This window comes from Populus alba, chromosome 5 (genome assembly GCF_005239225.2).
Source record: "Populus alba chromosome 5, ASM523922v2, whole genome shotgun sequence".
Lineage (NCBI taxonomy): Eukaryota > Viridiplantae > Streptophyta > Magnoliopsida > Malpighiales > Salicaceae > Populus > Populus alba.
This window is the reverse complement of record NC_133288.1, coordinates 5,004,559-5,029,185: the sequence shown is the minus strand read 5'-3', so window position 1 is coordinate 5,029,185 and position 24,627 is coordinate 5,004,559. Positions and strand designations below refer to the sequence as shown.

Below are 24,627 nucleotides of genomic sequence, written 5' to 3'. Positions count from 1 at the left end.
TATTTTAACAAAAATTATTGATTAAGATCAATTGATTAATTTTTTTTCTTCCAAAACACAAGGAATAAATGAATATTTACCCACATGAAAATGTGATTTTGCATTTTCTAAAATCGTTAAAAGCATATCCAACAAAATTAAATACTTTGTTAAAAAATTGTCACAGATATTATGTAATGTTTTGAAATAAATGAGTTGGAAAATACAACAAAGCCCTTGGAGGCTTAAAAGTTGGAATAAATGAATGAGGGGTATAGTTGTAATTGGACAAATAGTTGATATATATAAATAGGAAGTAAAAAAAAAAAAAAAAAAAAAAGTGATCTGAAATTAGAGAGCAGAACCGTGAGAGAGAAGGGAGAAAGAAGAAGAGAAAAGAGGGAAATTGGAAAGGAAATAGAAAGAAGTTGGAGGAAATAAATAAAAAGGTAAGATTATGTATATATATGTTATTGAAGTTTAAATTTCAGTTTTTGATTATGGTTTTGAGAATTTGTGTTTTGGGTTTAATTGATGAATTAAATTGAAGGTTAGGGGTTGATTGTTGTGTTTAATTGATGATTTAGTTGATTATGGAAGATTGTGATGATTTTGAGTTATGGTTTTGTTTGAATTGTAAATTTGTGTTAGAAATCAGGGGATAACAGTAGGTGATCTGTTGAAATTCTGGGTTTGAGGTTGAAGATGACGAAAATTCAATTTGGTCCCTCAATTTCCGAAAATTACAGTTTAGTCCCCGAACTTTGAAAAATTACAAATTGGTCCCTGGAGCATATTCCGAGATTCTGAACAGAATAACATATGAATTATGGACATAATTACTGTATAGATAAGATAATTTAACACTTTCAATTTAGTCCTCCAATTTGACAAAAAGTACGATTTGACCCTAAAAATTTAGTAAAATTCCAGAATGATCCCTGAAGCATAATGATACATCCTGGACAGAATTGAGGATTAATTAAGGTCAGAATTTCAGTATATTCATGGATTTATGACAAATTTCAGTTTGGTCCTCCATTTGATAAAAGTTACAATTTGGCCCTAAAAATATGGAAAAAATTCCAGATTAGTCCCTAGCTGTAATATTAGCTTTTGCAGATTAGTTTGATGAATAATTAAGGGTTACTTAGTGAATTATTACCAATTTTATTAGTTGTTTTTATTATGGATTAGATTTCGGGAAAACCGTTAGATTTTGGGTTTTTGAGAAAATTGACTAGTTAGTTCAAAAACATATAGGGTTACGGTATACACCCTTAGTTAAGTTTATTAAATAGGTTAAATGTTCTTTCGAGTCGTTCTTGAAAATATTTCCTTTGTATTCAGATAATCCTGATATTCTACCGACGGGACGTCAGTAGAATTTTCTTCAGTGTCTACTTTTGGCTTCTGTTTGCTTTTGAGTCAGGTGAGTGGATAATTTTCCATATGCATGAGAAATAGTATAAATATTTGATTTGTTAATATGAATTGGATCATGCTTCTTGATAATATATATTGATTATTATCCTTGTTATGATAAAGCATGATCAATTATTGAATCTGAATTCTTGATATGAACCAGTATGTATTTTGAAGTGAATTCTGAATTGATAGCTCCTCATTTGATTGATGTCATGAGTTGAGCTTTGAGATATGAATATGTTAGTTTGATTATGATTATGAACCTATGGTATGTCAGTCAGAATACCCATGCTAACAGGGTAGTGTTAGTCTTTGTGCACATCGTATCTGAACCCTAGTTGGTCGGGGGAGTCACCAACCTGTGTGGACTGATCATCCCACAGTACGGAGCCTCATGCTCATTGCATTTTGATTTTCTGACGAGTTCTACCATATGATATTCTTGTTATGGCCTATTTGATAAACCTTCGTATAAGAACTAAAGCCATACTTGTATATATATTTCTCATTGCTATATTACCTCGTGTGTGTATATTGAACGTTATCTACTCACTGAGTTGTTGAACTCACCCTCTCATTATTTATTCTTTTCAGGCTTATAGCTTGATAGCGGGTTATTTTTGTTGAACCTTCCGAACCTGCTTTTGGTTGTAATTTGTATCTTTCTTTTTATGTCAAGTTAGTGCTCCAAAACTATGAAATTATATTAACTCTTGTATTAAGACAATTAATTATATTATGAAGTTAGTTTTGTTATTAGTGCTGCGTTGAACAACTCTTATTGAGTTTTGAAGGATAAGATTGTATGTAAGTTTGGGTTCGCATAGGTTTGGAACCTTGGAGGGGAACCTTGCCTATGTGCCGGTCATGGATCCGGGATTCGGGTCGTGACAAACTTGGTATCAGAGCTTTAGGTTAAAGAAACAATAATATAATTAATTTCATAATAAGTGGAGCATTAGGATCCGTATCGTCTTGTTTGTTGTTTTTGAAATTTTAAATTCTCATCAAGTATGTCTTCTTCCTTGTGATAGATATGTTTTCCTATAATTATGTGATAATCATCATGCTATTGTTCCAGCATGACTTAAGTGCTCTCACTTTTATTTTAGGAAATGTCGAGGAATAGACGAACAACTGATACTCTTAGGGTAGATGATGATCAAGATGATGTCCCTATTATGCAGTTGATAACTGCAAGACAGAGAAGGAGGCGTGGTGCAACTGTGCCTCAACATATTGATGAGGTACCTCCACCAGTGGAGGAAGAGCCTCAGGAAATAGAAGAGGAAGATATGGTTGATGAAACAGGTGTGGGGGTAGCGGACCCTGTTACAGATGTTCAACAACTTAGCCAGGTTGTGCAGACTTGGATAGAGTTTACTATGGAGAGAGACAGAATGAGGGATAGAGATGTACCCTCGACATCCCACACTGTTCAGGGAGTTAATGTGCCATTGGATGCTTTTATAAAGTTGGCACCTCCTATTTTTACTGGGATAGACAGTTCAGAGGATCCTCAGAGGTTCCTAGATGACATTTGGCGACGATGTAAAGCTTTGGGATGTACAGACCACCGAGCTGTGAGTTTGGCATCGTTCAGGTTGGAAGGAGATGTGGCAATCTCTTGGTTTGAATATAGGGAAAGAGCAAGACCAGTAGATACTCAGTGGACATGGAAGGAGTTTAGCTCTATGTTCTTAGACAGGTTTCTCCCTCAGAGCATCAGGGATGCTCGACTTTATGAGTTTGAGAGGCTATCTCAGGGGAGCATAACAGTGGATGAGTATGATTTGAAGTTCACTCAGCTGTCTAGGTATGCAGAACATCTTCTACCCACTGAGGAGTGGAGGGTGAAGAGATTCATTAGAGGACTCAAATCCTCTATGTATATGGTATTGGCACCACAAGTGTTTCCATCCTACTCCTCAGCTGTTGATAGCGCCAGATTGCTAGAGGCGCGTGAAATAGAGGACATGATTGCTGGCCAGTCTAAGAGGCCTAGAGAAGAGGGTCAGTCTTTTAGGCAACATGGATTGAGTGCAGGTCCGTCTAGGGGACGAAGTGGCCGTCAGGGCTCATGGGTTCAGAGGAGGTTTAGACAGAGACCATCAGTTAGTGGCTCAGGCGGTCAGAGTGGCAATAGTGGTACCCAGAGTTTAGTTTAGACTGCACCTCGTAGTTCATTTGTTTCATTCGGGAATAGTTTTTCATGTCAGCACTGTGGAGGAGGTCATAACAGTGCAGAGTGCTACAGAAGGACTGGGGCTTGTTTTAGTTGTGGCCAGATAGGTCATAAGATTAGAGAGTGCCCGAGGAGACAGTTGTCCACTTCAGGGTTATCTGCTTCAGTCCAACATCCTATTCAGACACCATCGACGAGCCAGTCTGTGGCTCATGGGGGTAGAGGTTTTGGTGGTCGTGGTCAAAGAGGTCGGGGTGCAGGTGATAGAGGTCAGATACAGCAGGGTCAGGGGCATGCTAGAGTTTTTGCCTTGACTCAGCAGGATGCTCAGGCATCCAACACAGTTGTTTCAGGTATTCTTCCTGTTTGCTCTTTTGAAGCAAAAGTTTTGTTTGATACGGGTGCAACTCATTCGTTTGTGTCCCCATATTTTGCCATGAGGTTAGATAAACAACCAACCTTGTTAAAATCCCCCATTTCAGTCTCCACTCCCTTAGATGAGTTAATATTAGTAAAGTATGTGTACCTGGATTGTGAAATAGAGATTGGAGATAAGATCTTTATGGGAGACTTAAATGTCTTAGATATGGTTGATTTTGATGTGATTTTAGGAATGGATTGGTTGGCTAAGCATAGAGCTTCGGTAAATTGTTGGGGTAAGAAAATAATGTTTGATCTAGATCAAGAAGTTGGGTTGGTATTTCAAGGAGATAAGATTGGGTCTCCATCAATTATGTTGTCGGCTATCTCGAGGAAAATGGCCCGAAAAAGGGTACAGTGCTACCTAGCATATATAGTGGATGTAGAGAAAGAAGTTCCCCAGTTAGAGGAAGTCCCTATAGTAAGAGAGTTTATCGATGTATTTCCTGATGACTTACCTGGATTGCCTCCGTATAGGGAGATTGAGTTTTGTATTGATTTGGTTCCGGGCACTGAACCAATATCAATGGCACCATATAGAATGGCGCCAGCAGAATTGAGAGAGTTAAAGGAGCAGCTGCAGGATTTATTGGATAAAAAGTTCATCCGACCAAGTGTGTCCCCTTGGGGAGCTCCGGTGTTGTTTGTGAAGAAGAAAGATGGGTCATTGAGGTTGTGTATAGATTATAGGCAATTGAATCGGGTGACAGTTTGAAATAGATACTCACTCCCTCGTATAGATGATTTGTTTGATCAGTTACAGGGAGCTCAATTCTTTTCTAAGATCGATCTTCGATCTGGGTATCATCAGTTGAGGATTAGGGAGGAAGACATTTCAAATACAGCTTTTAGAACTCGGTATGGTCATTATGAGTTTTTAGTGATGTCTTTTGGGTTGACGAATGCACCAGCAACTTTTATGGACTTAATGAATAGAGTGTTTGGCCAATTTATTGATCGATTTGTGATAGTTTTTATTGATGATATTTTGGTGTATTCGAGGTCTAGAGAGGAGCATGAACAGCATTTGAGAATGGTGCTTCAAACTCTACGAGATCATCAGTTGTATGGCAAGTTCTCAAAGAGTGAGTTTTGGTTGGAGAGTGTAGCATTTCTTGGGCATGTAGTGTCAAGGAATGGGATTGAGGTTGATCCTCAAAAGGTTGAAGCAGTTAAGCAGTGGCTTAGGCCTACTTCGGCGACAGAGATTAGAAGTTTCTTAGGTTTGGCCGGCTACTATCGGAGGTTTGTGGAGAACTTTTCTCGAATTTCTGCACCATTGACTAAGTTAACGCAGAAAAATGTTAAGTTTCAGTGGTCTGAAGCTTGTGAGAAAAGTTTCTTAGAATTGAAGGAGAGATTGACTACAACGCCTATTCTAGCAGTACCATCAGGTTCTGGTGGTTACACAGTGTATTGTGATGCTTCGAGAGTGGGGTTAGGATGTGTTCTAATGCAACATGGCAAGGTTATTGCCTATGCTTCACGGCAGCTGAAGAAGCATGAACAGAACTATCCTACACATGATTTAGAGATGGCAGCTGTAATTTTTGCTTTGAAGATTTGGAGGCACTACTTGTATGGTGAAACTTGTGAGATCTTTACAGATCACAAGAGTTTGAAATACATCTTTCAGCAGAGGGATCTAAACCTGAGGCAGAGAAGATGGATGGAACTGCTAAAGGATTATGATTATACCATACAATACCACCCGGGTAGGGCAAATGTAGTTGCCGATGCTTTGAGTAGAAAATCATCAGGGAGCTTAGCTCATATTCAGGAGGTACGAAGACCTCTGATTAGGGAGCTGCATGAGTTAGTGGATGAAGGAGTCAGATTTGATCTTAGTGAAGCTGGAGCAATGATTGCTCATTTTCAGGTTAAGTCAGATTTGTTTGATAAGATAAAAGCAGCTCAGAAGAAAGATGATTCCCTACTCGGGATTCGAAATGAGGTTGAGCAGGGTAAAGCTGCAGGTTTTGTGATTGGTGATGATGATGTGCTGAGATATAGGGATAGGCTTTGTGTACCTGATGTTGATGATCTGAGGAGAGAATTGATGATAGAGGCACATCAGACAGTTTACACAATGCATCCAGGTTCCACAAAGATGTATAAAGACCTTAAAGTGTGTTATTGGTGGAATAGGATGAAGGCTGATGTAGCAAATTTTGTTTCTAGGTGTTTGACCTGTCAGAGGGTAAAGGGTGAACACCAGAAACCTCCTAGATTGTTGCAACCATTGTTGATTCCAGAATGGAAGTGGGAAAGGATCACAATGGACTTTGTGACAGGATTGCCTAGAAGTCAGGAGGGTTATGATTCGATATGGGTGATTGTTGACAGATTGACAAAATCAGCCCATTTTCTGCCAGTTAAGATTACTTATGGATATGCAAAGTTGGCGGAATTGTTTATTAGTGAGATTGTACGGTTGCATGAAGTGCCAATCTCGATAGTGTCTGATAGAGGTCCACAGTTTACATCGCGGTTTTGGGTGAAATTTCAAGAGGCTATGGGTACTAAGGTGCAGTTGAGTACAGCTTTTCACCCTCAGACAGATGGTCAGTCTGAGAGGACTATTCAGACCTTGGAGGATATGTTAAGGGCTTGTGTTATGGATTTTGGAGTTAGTTGGAGTAAGTTCCTACCATTAGTGGAATTTGCTTACAACAACAGTTATCAGGCTAGCATAGAGATGGCACCTTATGAGGCTTTGTATGGTCGGAAGTGTAGATCACCGGTTTGTTGGTTTGAGGTTGGTGAGAAGAGGCTAATGGGACCGGAGTTGATTCAGATTACCTCAGAGAAGATTGAGGTAATTAGAAAGAAGCTTCAAACAGCTCAGAGTAGACAAAAAAGTTACGCGGATAAAAGAAAGCGTGACTTAGAGTTTTCAGTGGGTGATTGTGTGTTCTTAAAAGTATCACCTACAAAAGGAGTATTCAGGTTTGGGAAGAAAGGCAAGTTGAGTCCTCGATTCATTGGACCGTATGAGATTCTGGAGAGAGTTGGGGCAGTTGCTTATAAGTTAGCATTACCACCAAACTTGTCTGCTATTCATCCAATATTTCATGTTTCCATGTTAAGGAAATATATGTCAGATCCATCGCATGTGTTAGAGGTTCATCCCATTGACTTTAGGGATGATATGGTTTATGAGGTGCAACCGGAAGCTATAGTCGACCGACAAGTGAGGAAGCTTAGGTCGAAGGACATAGCTTCAGTGAAAGTGAAATGGAATGGCCATTCACGTGAGGAAGCGACATGGGAGCTCGAGGATAAGATGCGCGAGGAGTATCCTCATCTTTTCGATAATCTTGGTAAGTATTCAATCTTTTCTATTAAGTTTCGAGGACGAAACTTTTATAAGGTGGGGAGATTGTAATGTTTTGAAATAAATGAGTTGGAAAATACAACAAAGCCCTTGGAGGCTTAAAAGTTGGAATAAATGAATGAGGGGTATAGTTGTAATTGGACAAATAGTTGATATATATAAATAGGAAGTAAAAAAAAAAAAAAGGAAAGAGTGATCTGAAATTAGAGAGCAGAACCGTGAGAGAGAAGGGAGAAAGAAGAAGAAGAGAAAAGAGGGAAATTGGAAAGGAAATAGAAAGAAGTTGGAGGAAATAAATAAAAAGGTAAGATTATGTATATATATGTTATTGAAGTTTAAATTTCAGTTTTGATTATGGTTTTGAGAATTTGTGTTTTGGGTTTAATTGATGAATTAAATTGAAGGTTAGGGGTTGATTGTTGTGTTTAATTGATGATTTAGTTGATTATGGAAGATTGTGATGATTTTGAGTTATGGTTTTGTTTGAATTGTAAATTTGTGTTAGAAATCAGGGGATAACAGTAGGTGATCTGTTGAAATTCTGGGTTTGAGGTTGAAGATGACGAAAATTCAATTTGGTCCCTCAATTTCCGAAAATTACAGTTTAGTCCCCGAACTTTGAAAAATTACAAATTGGTCCCTGGAGCATATTCCGAGATTCTGAACAGAATAACATATGAATTATGGACATAATTACTGTATAGATAAGATAATTTAACACTTTCAATTTAGTCCTCCAATTTGACAAAAAGTACGATTTGACCCTAAAAATTTAGTAAAATTCCAGAATGATCCCTGAAGCATAATGATACATCCTGGACAGAATTGAGGATTAATTAAGGTCAGAATTTCAGTATATTCATGGATTTATGACAAATTTCAGTTTGGTCCTCCATTTGATAAAAGTTACAATTTGGCCCTAAAAATATGGAAAAAATTCCAGATTAGTCCCTAGCTGTAATATTAGCTTTTGCAGATTAGTTTGATGAATAATTAAGGGTTACTTAGTGAATTATTACCAATTTTTATTAGTTGTTTTTTATTATGGATTAGATTTCGGGAAAACCGTTAGATTTTGGGTTTTTGAGAAAATTGACTAGTTAGTTCAAAAACATATAGGGTTACGGTATACACCCTTAGTTAAGTTTATTAAATAGGTTAAATGTTCTTTCGAGTCGTTCTTGAAAATATTTCCTTTGTATTCAGATAATCCTGATATTCTACCGACGGGACGTCAGTAGAATTTTCTTCAGTGTCTACTTTTGGCTTCTGTTTGCTTTTGAGTCAGGTGAGTGGATAATTTTCCATATGCATGAGAAATAGTATAAATATTTGATTTGTTAATATGAATTGGATCATGCTTCTTGATAATATATATTGATTATTATCCTTGTTATGATAAAGCATGATCAATTATTGAATCTGAATTCTTGATATGAACCAGTATGTATTTTGAAGTGAATTCTGAATTGATAGCTCCTCATTTGATTGATGTCATGAGTTGAGCTTTGAGATATGAATATGTTAGTTTGATTATGATTATGAACCTATGGTATGTCAGTCAGAATACCCATGCTAACAGGGTAGTGTTAGTCTTTGTGCACATCGTATCTGAACCCTAGTTGGTCGGGGGAGTCACCAACCTGTGTGGACTGATCATCCCACAGTACGGAGCCTCATGCTCATTGCATTTTGATTTTCTGACGAGTTCTACCATATGATATTCTTGTTATGGCCTATTTGATAAACCTTCGTATAAGAACTAAAGCCATACTTGTATATATATTTCTCATTGCTATATTACCCTCGTGTGTGTATATTGAACGTTATCTACTCACTGAGTTGTTGAACTCACCCTCTCATTATTTATTCTTTTCAGGCTTATAGCTTGATAGCGGGTTATTTTTGTTGAACCTTCCGAACCTGCTTTTTGGTTGTAATTTGTATCTTTCTTTTTATGTCAAGTTAGTGCTCCAAAACTATGAAATTATATTAACTCTTGTATTAAGACAATTAATTATATTATGAAGTTAGTTTTGTTATTAGTGCTGCGTTGAACAACTCTTATTGAGTTTTGAAGGATAAGATTGTATGTAAGTTTGGGTTCGCATAGGTTTGGAACCTTGGAGGGGAACCTTGCCTATGTGCCGGTCATGGATCCGGGATTCGGGTCGTGACAAACTTGGTATCAGAGCTTTAGGTTAAAGAAACAATAATATAATTAATTTCATAATAAGTGGAGCATTAGGATCCGTATCGTCTTGTTTGTTGTTTTTGAAATTTTAAATTCTCATCAAGTATGTCTTCTTCCTTGTGATAGATATGTTTTCCTATAATTATGTGATAATCATCATGCTATTGTTCCAGCATGACTTAAGTGCTCTCACTTTTATTTTAGGAAATGTCGAGGAATAGACGAACAACTGATACTCTTAGGGTAGATGATGATCAAGATGATGTCCCTATTATGCAGTTGATAACTGCAAGACAGAGAAGGAGGCGTGGTGCAACTGTGCCTCAACATATTGATGAGGTACCTCCACCAGTGGAGGAAGAGCCTCAGGAAATAGAAGAGGAAGATATGGTTGATGAAACAGGTGTGGGGGTAGCGGACCCTGTTACAGATGTTCAACAACTTAGCCAGGTTGTGCAGACTTGGATAGAGTTTACTATGGAGAGAGACAGAATGAGGGATAGAGATGTACCCTCGACATCCCACACTGTTCAGGGAGTTAATGTGCCATTGGATGCTTTTATAAAGTTGGCACCTCCTATTTTTACTGGGATAGACAGTTCAGAGGATCCTCAGAGGTTCCTAGATGACATTTGGCGACGATGTAAAGCTTTGGGATGTACAGACCACCGAGCTGTGAGTTTGGCATCGTTCAGGTTGGAAGGAGATGTGGCAATCTCTTGGTTTGAATATAGGGAAAGAGCAAGACCAGTAGATACTCAGTGGACATGGAAGGAGTTTAGCTCTATGTTCTTAGACAGGTTTCTCCCTCAGAGCATCAGGGATGCTCGACTTTATGAGTTTGAGAGGCTATCTCAGGGGAGCATAACAGTGGATGAGTATGATTTGAAGTTCACTCAGCTGTCTAGGTATGCAGAACATCTTCTACCCACTGAGGAGTGGAGGGTGAAGAGATTCATTAGAGGACTCAAATCCTCTATGTATATGGTATTGGCACCACAAGTGTTTCCATCCTACTCCTCAGCTGTTGATAGCGCCAGATTGCTAGAGGCGCGTGAAATAGAGGACATGATTGCTGGCCAGTCTAAGAGGCCTAGAGAAGAGGGTCAGTCTTTTAGGCAACATGGATTGAGTGCAGGTCCGTCTAGGGGACGAAGTGGCCGTCAGGGCTCATGGGTTCAGAGGAGGTTTAGACAGAGACCATCAGTTAGTGGCTCAGGCGGTCAGAGTGGCAATAGTGGTACCCAGAGTTTAGTTTAGACTGCACCTCGTAGTTCATTTGTTTCATTCGGGAATAGTTTTTCATGTCAGCACTGTGGAGGAGGTCATAACAGTGCAGAGTGCTACAGAAGGACTGGGGCTTGTTTTAGTTGTGGCCAGATAGGTCATAAGATTAGAGAGTGCCCGAGGAGACAGTTGTCCACTTCAGGGTTATCTGCTTCAGTCCAACATCCTATTCAGACACCATCGACGAGCCAGTCTGTGGCTCATGGGGGTAGAGGTTTTGGTGGTCGTGGTCAAAGAGGTCGGGGTGCAGGTGATAGAGGTCAGATACAGCAGGGTCAGGGGCATGCTAGAGTTTTTGCCTTGACTCAGCAGGATGCTCAGGCATCCAACACAGTTGTTTCAGGTATTCTTCCTGTTTGCTCTTTTGAAGCAAAAGTTTTGTTTGATACGGGTGCAACTCATTCGTTTGTGTCCCCATATATTTGCGTCAAAGATAGAATTATCCAAACGAGAATATGATTACATTTTAATTCATAACCAATTTTCATAGTCTTTCTTTCCTTAATTTTAAACAAATTATTTGCAAAATTTTCTCACAGCCATCTCCCCTACAATTTGAATCTAAGAATTATAAAGATCCAAAAAGTTTGGAGTTGGGTTTGAGGTCATATAAAGCACAACCACAGACCACTTAAACCTTCCTCTATCAGGCTCCGTTTATTTATTTATGTGATGCGGTGCGGTGAGTTCAGACAGGCTTCCATTACTGAGATATTTTTAAAGTACCATCTTTAACTGAAACGGGTGTTTTGATATGAAAAGGGTTTTAAGAATTTACTGCCATTTGTTTGGAAATTTTAGTTCTTGACTGTTTGGGGTTTTGTTCTTCAGTGCAGATGGTCTCATATGTTTTTTTAGCGATTTGGACATGTAAAGGTTTCTTCTTTGTTTGTGTAATTCTTAAGTTGATTCCAGTCCTGGTAGTGTAACTAGAAAAGGTCTCTGCAACTGCAAATGAGATGACAAGACTCCTTTTTTATTTGATTCGAGTAGTGATGAAGTTCTAGTCTTTGAATTGGTTATTTTGGCCTGTTAAGACTTTGATGATGCTTTAGATTTTGTGGTTGCTGTTAATGTTCATTGATGTGGAAACTTTTGGTCACTAATTTTGTGTTTATTGTTCCAAGGCACCAATTATCGCTTATGGATGAATTACCCTTACAAGTCTCATACTTTTTATTTGAAACTGCACACGCTGCACTCGTTCATTTGATTGTTGACCATGAGATGTATTGTGTTTCATTAGCATGTTCTAGCGATTTCTTCCCTGCTTTTCTTGGGGGGAGAGGAAGAGATTCAAAGTACCCATTGTCATCAACTGCTCGAAATCCTCTTTGATGAAACAGCCTGAGTTTACTTTACAGTAGAGTTTGCTAATTTAGAACTGAAATTTTAGTGGTCAATCTGATGTTTCTAGAATCTCATATGATTTCAGACCTTTCCGTGTTGCACAGTTCCCCCGTGACAGCAATTACATGATATCAGACTGTAAAGTTTTGAGGCCTGGATGGCACTAGCTACGCCTCTTGTAATTCTGGCCTGCCCAATTTCAATGGACATCGAGTTAAGATTTTCCTTTTTCATAATTTTTTAGAACAAACTTTTCATTCTGGCAGTGGGAATAATTTTGTCGCAAGAGTAGAATGATTATTAGTTGAGCGTACAAGTAGCTTATGTCTCATCTTTTAGAGAAGCAATTACCTGCAATTTCAGACCTTGATAACTCAAGTGGGTATTCAAACTGGTCTTTGACTGTCCATTAGAAAGCTTAGCTCATGATACTTTTCTTAATTACACAGGTTTGACACAAGTCACAGCTTTAAGTTAGTCCTTGTGCTTCACAGGAGTTAGTAGTTTGTTAACCAGTCTGGCATTCTATTTTTCTTGATGAACAAACTTGTCTGAAGATTGTTTTCTATTCAAACAGCATGCTTGTTCTGAAGAAAGCACTGTGGAGGAGAAAAAGATGAAGATTTAAGCCTGATCTACATGATCTACATGGATAGTTAATTGACTTCTTTGACCTTTAGAGAAGTATTTCTTTACTGGATTTTAGGTTGTGCAGCTTTTCTTGTCTCCCTGTGAGTCCCGTTGCATATGATTGTTTACAGCCTTGTAGGCTGTTTAGCTTTGACCTGTTCGTCACATAGTAGCTGCAAGCTACAGCTTTCAATAGTATTTATGGTAAAGAAAGACAACAGGCCTGACTGATTTATTGCACTGGTTGTAGCTTCAAAAATCTTTAAGCTTTCTAAAGCGAAATGTTCTGCGAATCCATCTGTTTTTCACCTTCATTCAGCATTTTTATGGTGTACTGCTGTGTTGTGTGTTGATTTATGCAAAAGACGAATTTAGTCCCATAATTGATGTTAATAGAAATGAAAGATAATGAGCAATTTTTTAGCATGATAGTATCGTCTAACAAGTGCAAAAAGGCAATTGAAGTGCTATACTGATTGAGGGTTGGAGCAATGCTTGTGAATTTGGGATAGAAATGACAAGGTGAAATTAGGTTTGACGCCATACAATTGCTCACTTTATGGGGTTATGGAAGTTGGGATCTGCATGTCTACAATACGCTTAAAGTAGTTTTATGTACTCCTTCAAATGATGGTTTTAGCTCCTCTAGTTGAATTATACCCGGTGTATTTTTTCAATTATGCAAGTCTTTTTTGTTTCTGTACCTATGATTTTATTCGCATTTGATTTGCAGACACAGATGGTTATTCCTCCTCCGGTTAGACTGCCTAGAGCTACTCAGTTTCTGAAGCCCTATGTTCTGAAGATGCATTTCGCAAACACCTATGTTAGTGCCCAAGTGCTCCACTCTCCATCGGCCACAGTAGCATCTTCGGCAAGCTCACAGGAGAAGGCCCTGAGATCAACCATGGAAAATGCCTGAGATGTGCAGCTGCTGCCAAGACTGGCAAGTTACTAGGAGAGCGCCAGCGGCTCAAGGATATACCTGCTGTTACTGTTTTCCTGAAGAGAAAATGAATATCATAGAAAGGTGAAAGCTGTAATTGATTCCTTAGGAGAAATCGGTGTCAAACTTGTATGAATTATGGATAAGACAGTGTTACTGAGTTTGGCTGTTGAACTGTAGTTCTAGGGATCACTGCGCTTGTCAGGAGGGATTACTTGGGAGAAAACAACGGAAAATGCATGGATGGCTTCTTTAATTGCTAAAGAACCAAGCTCCATCTGAAGATGTTATTCTGGTAGCAATGCCATGGTGATGAACGGAAGTACTATTGCAAATGTGCACGGATTGGAAGGAAGTCTACGCACAGCTAGCAAAAATGAGGAGCAAAGCCAACCCGAGGTGAGAAGCCATGGTGATTCTTCCATGACTTGGAAGGCAAACTCTAACTGCACCATGACTAAGATAGAAACAGTGAACCCAGCATTGTATTGAGAGCTTCACCACCTTTTCTTCTGTCGCGTCCAATTACGCTAGGAGAATGCTTATGCTTTAAAAGAAGAAAAGGGGAACAAATACGATGCTCTGAAATACGAAGTTGGAGTTAATTCAAGTCGCTGGAGCAATTGGAGTTTGTTTTCCATTTATTTTGTAATTGATTTATCAGAAGATGCATTCCTCCATGGGGAGAAAGCGTTTGCAGGTTTATTCTGTTGCTCTACAGAGTAGTTTCTATCATGCAAAGTCTACTATGTTATTGCTGCTGTGATATGGTGAATCACACGAACTTTATGAGACATGCTTGATTTGTTGTTTATGTTTTATCTCGAAAACCTATTTTGATCTTACGTGCTAGCTGTTCTCCCGTTTATGTTATCAGATCATCTCAATGTAAATTCTATTTTATTTAGAATTATAATTTATATTTATACTAATTTATTGAAAAATTTAAATTACATAAACATAAAAATTATTGATAAGAAATTAAAATGAAATAATTAATTAAATTTGTTTTAATTGTAAATAAATTTTAAAAATTAAATACCAAAATATAATTAATATAAAAGATTACAATTCTAGAACTATAAACAATCAACTAAATATTTAATTGAAAAGTTTTTTTAAATTAGCCTAAAATAATATATGATATTATTTAAGAAGCAAATTGATATTTTATAATTTATAATTATATAGGGTTTTTAAGTTTTTTTATAAATAGAAAGCTATGCTTTTTATTTTTTAAAATACATAAAGTACAATACAAAACGTGTAGCAATCTTTTTCTCTTAAAAGGATTGAGATTTCTCACTAATACTTTGTGTGGATTATCATTAGAAGTTGGATATTTAAAAAATATATAGTTTGCAATAATACATTCTTAAAGCAATTATTCAAAATCGAAATCTCATATTTAAATAACTTTTATATAAACCTTAAATAACTTTAGATTTATTGAATGGGTACTTGAAACTCTAAAAAAATATATATTATAATTCATAATTATCGTATTTCAGAAAACTCAACAATAGCTAAAAATTTCATAAAAGCATAATATTTATAATTTCTTATTAGACCACATCCTTTATAGAACTTAGCTTTTGCAGTGTCTTCTTCTTTTCTAGTCTATGCCGCCTTATAATTTTATTCTGTAGATTTTTCAGGTGTGACTTTTAGCTTGTTCATTTTATAGTCCAAATCTAGTTGGTTACGTAGTTATTTAATCCTTGTTTCATCACGAGTCCAATTTTTATTTTCAAAAAATATATTTATTGACTTTTATGATGTATTTTTGTATATAAAAAAATAAAAAGGGATTAAAAAAACAATTCACAATAATTTATTTATTCGTGAATAATAGAGTGAAAAACAATATTTTCCCCATGATTTTTAGATTATTACTTGATAATCCCTAAATAACGGTGGAGTTATAATGTCATAAATCTCCTACGCATTCATCATTTACTTGTAAAAGCCTTTGCAGCCAACAAAAGAAGAGCCTCTCCTCTGTAGTCCTTCTAGGTTCTCTTTATCTTCTCATATTCCAAAAATAACAGAGTTTTTACGGGTAATTATGTGGTTGGTGAAATGAGAGATGCCAAAAGATGAAAATATGCTTCCATTAACTTGTGTATATATGGTCAACATTCAGGACAGATGGATAGTGACAATCCCTTCAATCAGTCCTCCTATTCTGGGGCTAAGGCTTTGGATTACAGCAGCTTGCTGGAGACATTTTCTCCATAAACCGAAAAAGCTTTCCATGTCACCATCTTTCCTTCTCTTTCTTCAACCAACAACAGAAACTTTTCTGCATCCCTTTTTCCTGCTGTAGAAACCCCATTTTGGTTGCCTTTTCAGGTTCTTTAAAAGCATCAGAAGCCAGTGAGTTTTCCAGAGGAACATAATTCAGCTGCGTTTTTTACCATCAGGTTCTTCAACACAATAGCAGATCTTGCCAATATCGGGACTATTGATCAGTTTTTGAGAAAGTCTTCTGATAAGGTAACATTTGACATTTTGTTCATGTTATGAACAATAGTTTTGTATGTAATCCAAAAGAGGCAGAAAATACGTTGGTAGGGCAGGATAGAATGGGATCACAGCTTTTCTTGCATTAGCATTCGTTCTTATGCCTGTGAAATCGTAGTTTCGATTCCATTTGAATATTTACATAACAATGTCTTTCCAATATCCATTGAGAAACTTCTCAGTGGGAGCTTCCTTATCATCTGCACCCCCAGAAAAAATATCAGAAGATCCATCGACAAATAAAACTCCTCAGAGTACCGTCACGTGCGCCTACCATGCTTATGTTGCAGGTTACTGGCGTACTATCACAGTTTTTTGGTGCAAGAACCTTATGAATCACACCCTCAACCTCATTATCAATAATCTTGAAGGTGAAGTTTGTTACAGTTGCAAGATTGACCTTAAGCCTTGGCTTTTTTGGAGCAAAAAAGGGGGCAAGTCTTTTGAGCTTGAAGGGTGCCAAGTAGATATACATTGGGATTTCCGATCAGCTAAATTTTCCGGGAGTCCTGAGCCGGCTAGCGATTATTATGTTGCTATAGTTTCAGATGAAGAGGTTGTTTTATTGTTGGGAGATTACAAGAAAAAGGCTTATAAGAGAACGAAAGCAAGACCGGCCCTTGTTGAGGCTATCCTATACTTGAAGAAGGAAAATGTATTTCACAGGAAAACCTTCTCAACCAGAGCTAAATTCGACGAAAGGAAAAATGAGCATGATATTATTGTAGAGAGTTCAACAGGAGGATCAAGAGACCCTGAGATGTGGATTAGCATAGATGGAATCGTTGTGATTCATGTTATGAATTTACAGTGGAAATTCAGAGGGAACCAAACTGTGATGTTGAGCAGGCAACCAGTGCAAGTGTTCTGGGATGTCCATGATTGGCTGTTTAGCACCCCTGGCACTGGCCATGGCTTGTTCATATTCAAACCAGGGGTTCCAGAACCAGAAGATGACAAGGATGGCAGCAGTTATGGTGGACAGAGTGATACTAGTGATGGCAGTATGTACTTTTCTACCAGGAGTATTTCAGCAACAGCAGAATTCTGTCTTTTCCTTTATGCCTGGAAGATTGAGTAAGGTTTGTAGTATTCTATGGAAATGGCTAAGTGCATCATACGCAGGCATTCTTATGGCTAGAACTTCCCTGCCAGTAGAAATATAACCTGTAAAGTTAGTTATCGGTTATCTCCCCGGTCTGAGCCCTTTATGGATGTATATCAGATCCATTACATTTGCCAGGTCCATTGTGGAAGCATAGTTGATAATGTCAACTGTAGTTTTGTCCAGTACAATTCCTTACATAGATCTTGAATTCATTTATTCCTCAAATTAATCTTTTACTTTACTGGAGTAACTTGTGCAATAGACTCAGTTCCAAATCCATGGGTTCATAGCTGTAACCAGGCAACATTTTTCAGGGAATCAACAGGTCTCGTGATCTGTGCAGCAATTTTTCATAATTCCATTAGTTCATTCAAAGCCACCAGTAATAAAAGAAGTTATCGCCAATGAGCTTGTAGGTCAACCAGCATCCATCTCCCCCTTCCCCCTAGAGGTATCAGGTTTGAGCCTGTCCCTTGTTAACCTAAAAATATTAAAAATTATTCAATAAGATGCATCACTCAGGATATTGCTTCCCCTTCAGTTATAGTTAATATAACGCATTCAAGATAGAAATCACATAAAAATCTGAAGTTTTCCTTTGGAGGGTATTATTAAACACTAAAGAGAATAAGAGAATCTGGGTGCTTGTTTCAAGACCACGCCAATCATCCTCGAACGCAGATGGGTTTTGTTGCAGGGTTTGGTTCTTAACACGGATATCTTAGTATCCCACTGCAAACGGACAGTCATTCTTGTACATAAATATATCAGGATCAGAGGGTAAATGGCTTGGTATTTGGCAAAGTCAAGTAAACAGATCATCTATTCAGGCAATTCAAACAATTTTTAACTTAAGCAGGAATAATCATAAGCATCAATATACTGAGGAGCTTGAGTATTTTTGTTGAACATATGCTGTCTTTAAAATTTACCTGCACTTGCAGTATGGACATTCATGCAGACGCAAGCTAAAGTTTTAAGTTTTAATCAACGCCATTATGCAATCCAGTCAAACCCATGTTGTCCTCGCAAAGAACCAGAAAAGAGATTATCAATAGGATTGAAATTCTTCGATTTATTTCCTTCGAACTTTTGTTAAATGTTATTGCATTAGTCAATAATGAGGTTGCGGATCCCAATATCCTGGGAAATTAAGGAGGATGGGCATGATGAGCTGCAGAAATGCGAAGCTGTGTTAGAGCTTGCTTCAGATAGAAATTAAGGCCAGCAACGATGGAAATCGAAACAAGATTCAGACACATCTTTGAGGTCTATCCCTCAACAACCCTATAATGCAGACACAGGCGCGGGCTAGCTACAATGTACTGAGCTTGCTTCAGATGGTTAAGAATTTAAGCAGCTAGAACCATTCATTTTCCACTCTCATGATGCCCCGCCCTAATCTTTCTTTAGACAAATAAACTAGCATCAGATATGGTCAAGAAAGCTCTCTTCTTCCTTTATGAACCGACAAAGCAATGACATTTTTGAGAAAACCTGATAATGGTAGTATTCAAGCGTGATGTAGTTTATTTATTTATATATGAGCTCCATAATTTAAACCTTCTATTTGCATATAAGTTTTAGTTTGATACATGTTCTATTATCTTTTTTTATGTTTTTTGTATTTATATTTTTAAATATAATGTATAAGTGGAATTATATTGACCTTTTCAATAAGTAAAGATTTATCTCGTCAAATTATTTATAAAAGGTTTTATTTGATCGAATTTAAACATTTAGGGACTGGAAAAAAATATTTTTATTAGTTTATTTGACATTGAAAGGGGGAAATTGACATAAAAAAATACCTTAAGAGAAAAGGCTGAATTCATCCCAAACCTTAGGGAGATAAATTGAAATTAACTCAAATTTAAATGGCTAGGATTACATCCATCCATCCATTGACTTCGGGTTAAACCCACAGGCACTCAACTCGGCACCTCTTGGGCGTCTTCTTCACCCTTGATCTTGTTGTCAAGAGCTTGCAAACAAACAGTGTAAGTTGTTATCATTTGCTTTGTCTTAGAATCCCACTATTCTTTTTTCCATTCTTACATCTTCCTTTGATTTGTTAGTTTCAATGTTGTTTCTTTTCTGTTCATGGAAATGTCTGGTTTCTCTCAAGTCTTTAGGAATTCTTATCAGTTTCCGACCATTTTGTTGGATTCTTTCACAAAAAACGGTTGTGGCTCTCTGAATAGTTTGCTTAGCTGATTGATGTTCAGCAGAACGCAAGAAAATGCAATGTAAAAATTGGTGGTGATCATTGACACAAATTCTTGCCATGAACAACTAATTTTGAGTATTGCGATAAGAAACTTGCATTTACTTATGAAAATTGCATGATTGAGAGGCTTCTTGAAGGATCAGTTTCATCATGGTTTTATAACTACAATTTTATTCTGTCATTCATTGATTTTTTCGGTAGTCAGGTTGTTGCCAATGGCTGCAGATAGAAAGAGATTATTCATTACGAATGGAAGCTTGTTGCAAGAGAAGTTAATCTCCTCGAGTAATGGTAGATATTATCCCTTCCACAACTTCTCAATTGAAGAGCTTGAGAAAGCAACAAACAACTACGCTCCTCATTGCTTTCTTAGCTATAATCTCCTTGGTACATGGTACAAAGGTTCTCTTGATGGCCGAGTTCTCTCTATTTGCATACCTCGCTATCCAAATGTTCACGCATCGCGTAATCAGATTATTAATGAGATTGTGAATGATGTTGCAATAGCAGCTCAGTTGAGTAGGCAGAGAAATTTTTTGAGGCTTATAGGATGTTGTCTTGAGACCCCAGTTCCGCTTTTAGTTTATGAATCTGTCAAACGAGGAAATGTCTCCGAGCAGATTCATGTCACTGGAGAGTTTCACTCTCAGCCTATGACATGGAAATGCAGGTTAAAGATTGCAAGGGAAATCGCTCATGCAGTGTCTTATCTTCATACGGCATTCTCAAGACCTATCGTTCATAGAGGTATAAATCCCTTAAATATTTTCCTGGATGATTATAATGTTGCCAAATTGTCAAATTTCTCGCAATCATTGTACATCTGTGAAGATGAAATAATCAAGACTGACAGAATCATAGGGACGCTAGGATATCTGCCCCCTGAGTATTTAGAACATGGTGAAATAACAGAGAAATTCGATGTGTACAGCTTTGGTACTCTACTACTTGAGCTTCTAACGGGGCGTCGGCCCTACAATCTTATTGCTAGAAGAGCAGGCTATTTTCGTTTTTGGATGAATAGTATGGAAGGTCATTTTGCAGGGAATTGCCTCAAATATCATGTTCAATGCCATAGCATTAATGAGGTAGTGGACTATAGAATTCTTCCAGGAGGAGGGGTTAATGAGCAACAACAATGGCAAGCTGCTGTGGAGCTTGCTCTCAAATGCCTGGAGACAAGTAAAGATAAGAGACCGGCTATGGAAGAAGTTACAAAAATACTTTGGCAAATTGAAAGGTTTGTCCCTTCACAACCTTCTCCATTGAAATTCTCATATTTGTAACTTGCGAGTTCTGAATCTCTTAATTATTCTCTTTGCAAACCATCAAATGTTGTCTGTGTTCTCATATCCTGATTTTTCCACAAGGAACTGGGTTTTTTTGGAATTTTTCCATTTGCATACGATACTGATGTTTGCCACTCTTTGTTCCTTGGTTTGGATAATTCTTCAGTTGTCTTTAACTTGTTTGCTCCTCAGGTCCCTGGCAACATTCCCAGAAAGACATAGCTCAGTCTATGACGATGGAAGGATATTTATGGAGGAAATGATTGCTTCTTATGAAGGCAGGTGCCATGTTCTCCAAAGTTTCTCTGGCGAAGAGCTAAAAAAGATGACAAACAATTATCATCCTGATTACATTTTCTGCTGTAGCAACATTGGTATTTGGTACAAAGGTAATACAGAAAATGGAAATATATCCATATACAAGATTAGTAATGTGAATTGGTGTGAGCATGTCAAGAATGAATTCAAGTTTGCTGCAGAGTTGAGTTCTCATAAGAATGTCTTGAAACTCTTAGGATACTGCCTTGAGACCTCAATTCCAACTCTAGTTTATGAATCCACGGGGAATGGAACACTTTTTGATGAAATTCACTTCCATCCTGCACCTCTTTCTTTTCACAGTAGGTTAGTAATAGCAAGACAGATAGCTGATCTAGTTGCATATCTCCACACGGCACTCTCTACACCTATTATCAGCAAGAACATAAAATCTGCAAATGTTTTCCTGGATAAACATCATATTCCCAAGCTTTCCAATTTTTCACAATCTGTTCAAATCATTGACGGCGAAGCATTCCCAACAAATCAAATTGAGGGGACCAAGGGATATATGTCCCCTGAGTATATAACTGAAGGTATAGTCACTCAGGAATTTGATGTATACAACTTCGGTGTGCTTCTGTTTGAGCTTTTGATAGGATTGAGACTCTTCGATCTATTTCATTTGGTTGATAAGGAAGGTGGATTATTATTGGATCACCTTCAAAATTTTATTAAATGGCATAGCATTAATGAGGTTGTGGATCCCAAGATTCCAAAAAACGAAGTAGGGCACGATGAGCAGCAGAAGTGGGAGGTTGTGTTAGAGCTGGCATTCAGATGCATGGTGACTGCAAAGGAGGAAAGGCCAAAGATGGTAGAAGTTGCAACTGAACTCAACAAACTTTAGAGGTATATTTCTCAGTCTCCTTGAGTTAACAATGGTTTATGATAAATGTATATCATTGAAACCAGAAAATTCGTTTTCCGCACTCATATCTCACAATCTAACCCTATGGTTTATCATAATCGTGTGCTTCATGACACGCATCCGGGGGTTTGATTGCATATGGATATAACATGCATGCATCCGCATCCACATCCACATACAGAAGCACATATACTCATCTTAAAATCCTAAGGCCTTGTAATTCTGTCTATCCAATGAGTCATATTATATATTTGGTGCGTAGGTCATTCAATTCAGTACTGTCACAGCAAGAGAGACATTAGCCTCAGAGTGAGGAAAGCTGTAAATGGAGGATTTGATTGCTTCCTACTATAAGGGGCATGATTATCCATGGATTATCTGCAGAAGAGGATGGTGACAAACAGTTATGATCCTTACAGTTTCTGTTGAAGCAACATTGGTATGTGGTGCAAAGTTAATATGGGAAACACAATCGTTAATCTGTCCAAGATTAATAGTAATAATTGGAGTAAGCATGTCAGGAATGAATGTAAGATTGCTGGCAAGTTGGTTGCTCAAACAGTTTCTTGAAGCTCTTAGAATGCTGGCTTGAGAATTAATTTCCAGCTCTGCTATATGAAAATGCCGAGAATGGAACATTCTCTGAACAGAATCACTTCCTTTCAGTAACTTTGCCTCTGTATAGAAGGCCGAAGAATGTGAAGCAAGTAGCAGATGAACTTGGGAATCTCAACGCTGCATCTCTGGACCTCAAATACTATATTTGAAGGTGAGACAGTTACGTTTGAAAAGCAAAAGCGTTTAGAGCTTGCATAAAAATGAATGGAGACAACAGGGGAAAAGGTCAACCATGGTTGAAGTCGCAGAACTTCAAGCAATCTTCAACATTGATTCAAACTAAATTAAAAGCCACTTAAAACTGGTCAGGCATAAATGTTTGGGAGAATTATAGGTTATCTCATATATCACACAAAGCATTGCTAGCTTAGCTAACTTTCAAAATGAAACTCCTTTTCCACGCTCTCATGCTATTTTCCTATCCGAGTCTCTCTGAGAGGGCTAAAAAAAGGGAGCGCCTTCACCCCCTGCCAGTAAAAGCTGTATTTATAAACAAGAGCTACAGTCTATTAAACCAAGAGGATTGTGGACTTGGGGCTATTTGCGGGAGGTGTGGTAATCACAGAGACAGGGCAGGGACTTCCATCCCATGCTCTTTTTAGAGGCCTTTTTTTTTCTTTGTTTTCTGGGTTTTTTTTTTTTTTTGGCAGACCTCGAAGCTAGGTAAGAGAACTTTGCAAGCCTTTCAGCTTGATGAGGCAAATCTCGCAGTAAGCATTGATTAAATTGACATGAGATGGCAAAACTCTCTAACTGGACAAGTCATTCCAGTTTCTTGAAACCAAGACCAAAACAAAACATCCTAATATCCTGGACTACCATTCATTAGCAATCAACAAAAGTATCCATGTCAATTGATGCCCTCCGAATGACCAAGTGCCTTGTCAATTTCTTCCACATGATCTCAAAGCATGTTCCACTGAGAATGAACAAATTATGTCAAAATGACTAAATTGCTTTCAAATCCATAAACCACTAGAAAGATGCCAAAGACAGCATTAAGTTTGAGAGATGTACCTGTTCCAGCGATAATGTAATACCTGGAATTAAACACATGTCCATAGTTGTCAGGAACATTAGAAGGTGTAAAAGTAGAAAAGATAACAAGGAAGAGGAGGGATCCATTTTCCCATTCCCCAAACTAGGAGCTTAAGAGCTCAGACATCCACACCAAATTCTACTCTTCAACTTTCAGGCTTGTAGAACAAGAAGACAGATCTATACATGCAAAACAAGTGATGCACTGTTTCCAAACGGGTAAAGATCTTCATGGGAGATGTTACAACAGGAAAAATGCACATATACCAGCATGAAAAATGTCCTACTCGTCATAACAAATTAGCCAAGCAACATCGTTCAGTAACCTAGAGCTCCATTATTCAATATGCATATCAGTCATTTTAAGGCTCCTGAAACATTAAAAGGCAAGCAAGAAAATCAACATAGAGATGATAAACAACATAAATGAAAGCAAAAGAGAAAGCTCTGATTAATATCACTAATTGTAAAAGGTTTCAAGATCTCTTATTTACTGAAAAGAGGGAGAAAGGGACCCATATGGCTTTCACTATATCACTCAGTGGATATAGCAATGAAGAGAGTTTATTTTCTATATTCTGAAGGAGAAATTTGGTGAAGTTCACCACTGGCATCAATGAGTTACTAAAAAACTCCGTTTGTAGCTTTAGTCCCACAAATTGTTGCGTCTTTATCTCCAATTCTAACTAACATAAAAAAAAAAAAAAAAAAAAAAATCGACATGTGCTGACTAGAAGGACTCAATTCAGGTGTGCAATCAGAAGATTGCAATAACAAATTTCTTTTTAATCGATTGCCTGAGCAACGCTGGAAGAAACAAAATTGTTCCATTTGAGACTATTGGTTGAGGCATGTATATGTGTTCACCTATTT

At 37.6% G+C, this 24,627-nt stretch overlaps 2 protein-coding genes, 1 long non-coding RNA gene and 1 pseudogene across 6 annotated transcripts; all 4 read left to right on the top strand.

Moving 5' to 3' along the window:
- The first annotated feature begins 362 nt into the window (after positions 1-362).
- On the top strand, positions 363-2,163 carry LOC140955605 (uncharacterized). Its single transcript, XR_012169892.1, has 3 exons — positions 363-428; positions 1,330-1,411; positions 2,002-2,163. It is a non-coding gene; the product is annotated as an uncharacterized lncRNA (long non-coding RNA).
- Positions 2,164-11,254: 9,091 nt separating this feature from the next.
- LOC118030799 (uncharacterized) lies at positions 11,255-14,608 on the top strand (annotated as a pseudogene).
- Positions 14,609-15,841: 1,233 nt separating this feature from the next.
- On the top strand, positions 15,842-17,626 carry LOC118030791 (uncharacterized). The gene has a single exon (XM_035035059.2). The coding sequence runs from the start codon at positions 16,431-16,433 to the stop codon at positions 17,361-17,363; it is 933 nt and encodes a 310-aa protein (XP_034890950.1). The 5' UTR covers positions 15,842-16,430; the 3' UTR covers positions 17,364-17,626.
- A 1,650-nt stretch (positions 17,627-19,276) lies between these two features.
- LOC118030778 (non-functional pseudokinase ZED1) lies at positions 19,277-22,767 on the top strand. Of its 4 annotated transcripts, none has more exons than XM_073409237.1 (4): positions 19,277-19,390; positions 19,826-20,860; positions 21,102-22,079; positions 22,361-22,767. In XM_073409237.1, the coding sequence occupies exons 2-3, from the start codon at positions 19,836-19,838 to the stop codon at positions 22,075-22,077; spliced, it is 2,001 nt and encodes a 666-aa protein (XP_073265338.1). In that variant the 5' UTR covers positions 19,277-19,390; positions 19,826-19,835; the 3' UTR covers positions 22,078-22,079; positions 22,361-22,767. The 4 variants fall into 4 exon arrangements, with proteins under 4 accessions (XP_073265338.1, XP_073265339.1, XP_073265337.1 ...); XM_073409238.1 differs by having other exon boundaries at positions 19,295-20,367; positions 20,665-20,860; XM_035035039.2 differs by having other exon boundaries at positions 19,305-19,390; positions 19,822-20,860.
- The last annotated feature ends 1,860 nt before the right edge of the window (positions 22,768-24,627 follow it).